This window comes from Cibotium barometz, chromosome 5, assembly GCF_041138505.1.
Source record: "Cibotium barometz isolate CiBa-2024 chromosome 5, ASM4113850v1, whole genome shotgun sequence".
NCBI lineage: Eukaryota > Viridiplantae > Streptophyta > Polypodiopsida > Cyatheales > Cibotiaceae > Cibotium > Cibotium barometz.
Window position 1 is genome coordinate 18,674,489 of NC_141050.1, and position 5,487 is coordinate 18,679,975.

At 40.9% G+C, this 5,487-nt stretch overlaps 1 protein-coding gene across 1 annotated transcript; it reads left to right on the forward strand.

Annotated features, from left to right (window-relative positions):
- Positions 1-1,328: 1,328 nt before the first annotated feature.
- Positions 1,329-4,504, forward strand: LOC147638159 (putative aldo-keto reductase 2). Its single transcript, XM_086798089.1, has 5 exons — positions 1,329-1,572; positions 2,401-2,598; positions 2,810-2,982; positions 3,582-3,684; positions 3,813-4,504. The coding sequence occupies exons 1-5, from the start codon at positions 1,357-1,359 to the stop codon at positions 4,155-4,157; spliced, it is 1,035 nt and encodes a 344-aa protein (XP_086654215.1). The 5' UTR covers positions 1,329-1,356; the 3' UTR covers positions 4,158-4,504.
- The last annotated feature ends 983 nt before the right edge of the window (positions 4,505-5,487 follow it).

Genomic DNA, 5,487 nt, shown 5'->3' on the forward strand with positions numbered 1-5,487 from the left:
CTAAGAGTGAATCCCTCGAGGTTTGTACTGAGAAGCTTTCAAAATTATGAAATTAGGAGGATGAAGCTAAGAACCTACTCACTCCATCAATGTGGGTGGATTTTAGAGAGGATGAAGAAATCAAAAGGTTGTTTTGTGAAAAGAAGCGTGGTTTTCACTTATGCACAAAAGTAGTTTTGGCAAAAAGATGACTTAAAACCCTTGCTCTTGATCCAAATCTTTATCGAATGGTTCATAAAATTTGCATAAACCATTCAACCTTTTATCCAAGGTTTTTTATAGCTTTGCTTTCTTTACCCTTTGGGTTTCTGTGAGCTTCTCCTTTTTCTTCAAGTACAAGTACCCATAGCTCTGATACCACTGTCGCACGAGATCTCTAGTACCTCTTGAAGAATTACATACGCGTTAAATGAACAAGCATAGACTTAAATCAAATTGACAAGATTGAAGCATGAAATAGAATAAACATCACCATCGACACAAGATTGGGTGTAATCTCCTCCCTCATACATGCAGCTCCCACTTTCACCACATAAGTATTTTGAGAATTGTATTCAAAATATATCCCAAGGAGCTAATAATAGTTGTGCATACAAAATAGGGCTTTGCGTTTCCACTTTTACAAACATAACTCAAGCACTAAAGCTTGTTCACACACTAGCGTCACGGGCATCCTCGTTTACACCAAAGGGTGGACATTATGTAACAACTATCGTTTGGATTTAGAAAGGCATCCCAATCTAAACCCATCTAGGAGAATTCATAAATAATGAGAAACGTGGGACCTAATTCCGCTTTATGGAGGACAATGGTATATCTATCCAACACAACAATAATGAAAGATATCTATGATATTTTTATTGATAAACAAAATTTTGATGCTTCACATCCAAGATTAGATTGGTTCATGAATAAATGGAAAAGTAATGAGAATGAAGTTGATGATATGAGGTATGCCTTTATTAATACAGATGAAGTAGTAGAGGAATAATGGTGGATGAAGTAGTAGAGGAATAATGGTGGAAGACCTGGTAAAGAGAGTGATCATAGACAACAACATTACTATAGATAGTCAAGGTGAAAGTGCAATTTTTTTTAAAAAAAAAGAAGACGAATGGTATTGTAATCAGAGGAAAGTGCAATAAATGACATTTTTAATGATTCTATGAGAATTTTCGCCAACACAAATAAAAAATTTGTATGGCTCCATTTTTTTCTTCGTCTTTGTAAATTGATTGATGATGTCACTGCACACGACGACGAGGTGGCGTGGCGAAGTAAAACACTCATACGTGTATGTATATATACGTGCCTTAACTTCATCGCCTCTCGCCTCTGAGCTTGCAAGGTCTGGCTATGGCGTCCAACGTACCCTTAACAAAGCTGGGCTCTCAGGGCTTCAAAGTGTCTGTGCAAGGGCTGGGATGCATGGGCATGTCGGCAAACTACGGCGCTCCGAAGCCCGAGCAGGACATGATTGCCCTCATCCACCACGCTGTCGACTCCGGCATCACCTTCCTCGACACCTCTGATATCTATGGCCCCTTCCTCAATGAGATCCTGCTCGGCAAGGTTAGCTTTTTTCTCAGTTTTCTCTACACCAGCTGCACTATCGTTTCCCACAACTTGGAAGGATGTTGAGCTTCAAAGTGAAGCAGAGGAAGTCAAGCTGATTAAAGGATGTTAGGGTTTCTAAATGAAGCTTATAGTAGGATATTAGGGTCTCAAGAAGAAACTGGTGGAAAGGAATTTAAGATTTCAGAGCACGTTTCGCTATGGAACGCAGGAGGTTAGGGTTGACTTTTGGTGTGGATGCAAAGGATATGTTCTCTCCATCCTTGTGATCACTGCTGTGTGTTTGGAGGGTTGAGGTGAGGCACATTCCTTAGTTACCGCAACAAGAAGCAAAGGCTTCTCCTCCTCAACTACCTCCCTCTCTCTGTGTCTTCGCAGACTGTCTTCCAACAGTTGGGTCTTGGCCCTTGGCCTTGGGTGGGTGCCTTGGACTCTTTGACCTCCTTTAAAAAGCTCTCCTCCAACCTTCTCTCCCATCATAGGTTTCAACCTCTCGTAGCTCTAGCCTCTCAAGCTCAAGCTCCCATTGCTCTCAACCTCTATAACAACCTTTGAGCTCTCTATCCTTTCAAATTGATAATTCATAAATTTATAAGTGCTTTTTTAAAACCGTACTTTACCGTATCATATTCCAAAATTTCATACGGTACGGTAAATTCACGTACGATATCATATCGTACCGTATCGTATGGAACAACTATGGTCTTGAGCTTTATAATTCCCATAGCTGCAAAAGATTATTTGAGAGATTCAAGGTTAGGAACTGATGATAAGATTATGACATAATCCCTATTTTGATGATTAAATTGTGCTGCATCTATTCAGGCCTTAAAAGGAATACGTCATAAGGTCCAGCTGGCAACAAAGTTTGGGATCCACGTCGAAAATGGGCAGCGCTCATATCGCGGAGACCCTAGCTATGTGCGGGCTGCCTGTGAAGCAAGCTTGAAAAGGCTTGACGTGGATTGCATTGATCTTTACTATCAGCATCGTGTGGACACCAGAATTCCTATTGAAGTCACTGTAAGCACTCATTCTAAAGATAAAATGATTCTTACATGTGTGTGTGTGTTTGTTTTTGTGTTGCTGACGCTATCCACATGTATGTACATATATGTAGGTATAATGACAATCTTCTTTCAACTCTTTCTAGGGAGTAGGTTAGCTGACTCCTGTTAGATTGCTCTTGCAAATAGCTATCTCATTCTCATAGATTGTCCTGGCATTGAATCAGGTCGGAGAAATGAAGAAGCTAGTAGAGGAAGGGAAGGTGAAGTATCTTGGTCTCTCTGAGGCTTCTGCATCCACCATAAGACGAGCTCATGCCATTCACCCCATCACAGCCGTCCAAATTGAATGGTCATTATGGTCTCGAGACGTAGAAAAAGACATTGTACCCACTTGCAGGTGACCATTTGCTTCCTTTAAAATTTAAAAAAAAAAGAGGTCTTATTCCACTCCTATTCGCACACGGGAATTTCATCCTAGTCGTACACGAGAATTTCACCAGGCTATACACACTATACTACTCACCACACACATACCCGAGTACCACCCTTCCAAATATTGGCCACTTTGTAGGCAGTGGACAACCTGCGGGGCGAATCCCACATTTTAACTAGTCACTCAGTCGATTAGTGTGAACACCCTGCACAACTTTGATAGAATTAGGTGTCTCAAGTTGAGTCGCGATCTTTGATGTCCATGGCAACCATTGTCCTTGATCCGGAGCATGAGCTATAGGATCGCCGAAGTGGATGGTGAAAGCAAGTGTGCCAAAACGATCGAATGATGATGACCTGAGGTATACAAATGCACGCGAATACACCCTTAGTATGAAGTGTCCCAACAACAAGAGAATTTGAACCCAAGACCTCGTGTAGAAAATCCAAAGGCTTATCCACTAGGGGAACATTTGCGGCCTTTCTCACAACTATGATGCGGATTGGCATCTCCTAATTTAAAATTCCAATATGCCTGAGAGAGCTTCTCTTGTTGTATTGCAGGGAGTTGGGGATTGGTATTGTTGTTTACAGCCCACTGGGCCGTGGTTTCTTTTCTGCTGGAGCGAAATTATTAGAAGGTCTTACAGACACGGATTTCCGAAAGGTATATATATTCAATATCGTCTTAACAACTCAGCTGGGTACTTAGCTGGATAATCCTTAGTGAGACCCTGTTTGCCTGTATAATTTTACAAGGTCGTGTTGTTTTTTCTGCTTTTTTTTGGTCTGCAGACAGGCCAACCTAGACTGAAGGGGGATAATCTGGAGAAGAACCAGAAGCTGTTCAATGGATTGCATGGACTTGCCTCAAAGAAAGGGTGCACCCCAGGGCAGCTCGCCCTTGCTTGGGTGCAGCATCAAGGGGATGGTGTTGTAGCCATTCCCGGCACTACCAAGGTGAAGAACTTTGAGGAGAATGTGGGTGCACTTCAAGTTAAGCTCAGCAAACAGGAGATTGAAGAGATCGAGGCTCTCTTTCATGGGGATGCGGTTGCTGGAGAGCGGTACGCAGATATGAATTTATGGAGCTTCTTCCATTCTGAGACTCCTCCCCTTTCTTCTTGGCAAGCTTCTTAAAAAGGAAAGTCGTATTGGGTACGCCGATGTTTCGCATGATGAGTTTTCTTCCTCCTAATAGTCGGTTACAAGGTGTTAGGCCACCTTTACCTTGAATGGCTCTCAAAGTCTTTTTGTTTAGTCTATTATTATTATTATCCTAATGTGATCGGCTGGGTCCAATTGAACTCAACGTAGGTTGATCGACCTATTAATGCATTTGAAAGCTTTCATTATATTCATATCATCACTTTGAGATTTACTTTCACTGCATGTATACCCTTGTCTTTCCTAGATCACTATCCAAGGAAGCAATTGCCATCAGTTGTAATCTTGGTTTGGAACAGTAATTTAGATTATTCTCCATATTTCTATCTTTTTGAGTCTTGTTCTTTGTGAAGATCCTATTGTTTCTGTTAACTTGCAAGTTGTAATTTCTTAGCTCCTATGGATCAAGTATATGAAGGGTAATGTTCACGTATTTAGCATCTAGGACACATTCTAATTTGTTTAAGTGTTAGCACATTTGTATGTTTGTACATATGTATGTTCACTTATTTAGCACTTAGGGCACATTCTCATTTGTTTAGGTATTACATTTAAATTATTGTTATAGACATGAAGATTCATATATGGTGATTATTATAACAACGGATAAAGTATACGAAATATAGTTATGGTTAATCCAAAGGCCAAGACCTTTGACATTCCTCTTGAGGGCTATTTAAGAAAGCCCAAGTCATTGTATTTGGTACATACATATAGACACACATACACATACACATGCACATGCACATGCACATGCACATGCACATGCACATACACATACACATACACATGCACATGCACGATTCATATATGGTGATTATAACAACTGATAAAGTATACGAATAGTTATGGTTAATCCAAAGGCCTAGACCTTTGACATTCCTCTTGAGGGCTATTTAAGCAAGCCTAAGTCATTGTATTTGGTACATACATATAGACACACGCATACACATACACATACACATGCACAATCAATGTGTCAAGTTAATACTCTTCGATTCATCATGAGTAAAATAGTAGAAAGCTTGGTTCTCTTTATCTATCAAACATCTTTTTAAAGCCTTTTACACAAACCTTCCCTGTGTTATTGCTAAGTAAGGCATCCTTAGAGGAGAGCTATAGTGAGCTTTGGTGGGGAGACCTATTGACATTCTTTTCCTCCACGAGCACCATCTTACTGAGGGGCATACAGGGGCATACCCACCGCACTGCGGGAAGATTCTACCAAGCAGGAGTCATACTTTTTGGTCTCCATCCTTCGGCCCTTCATCAGGGACGCAAGGGGGAGTGTGTATCTCTGTGA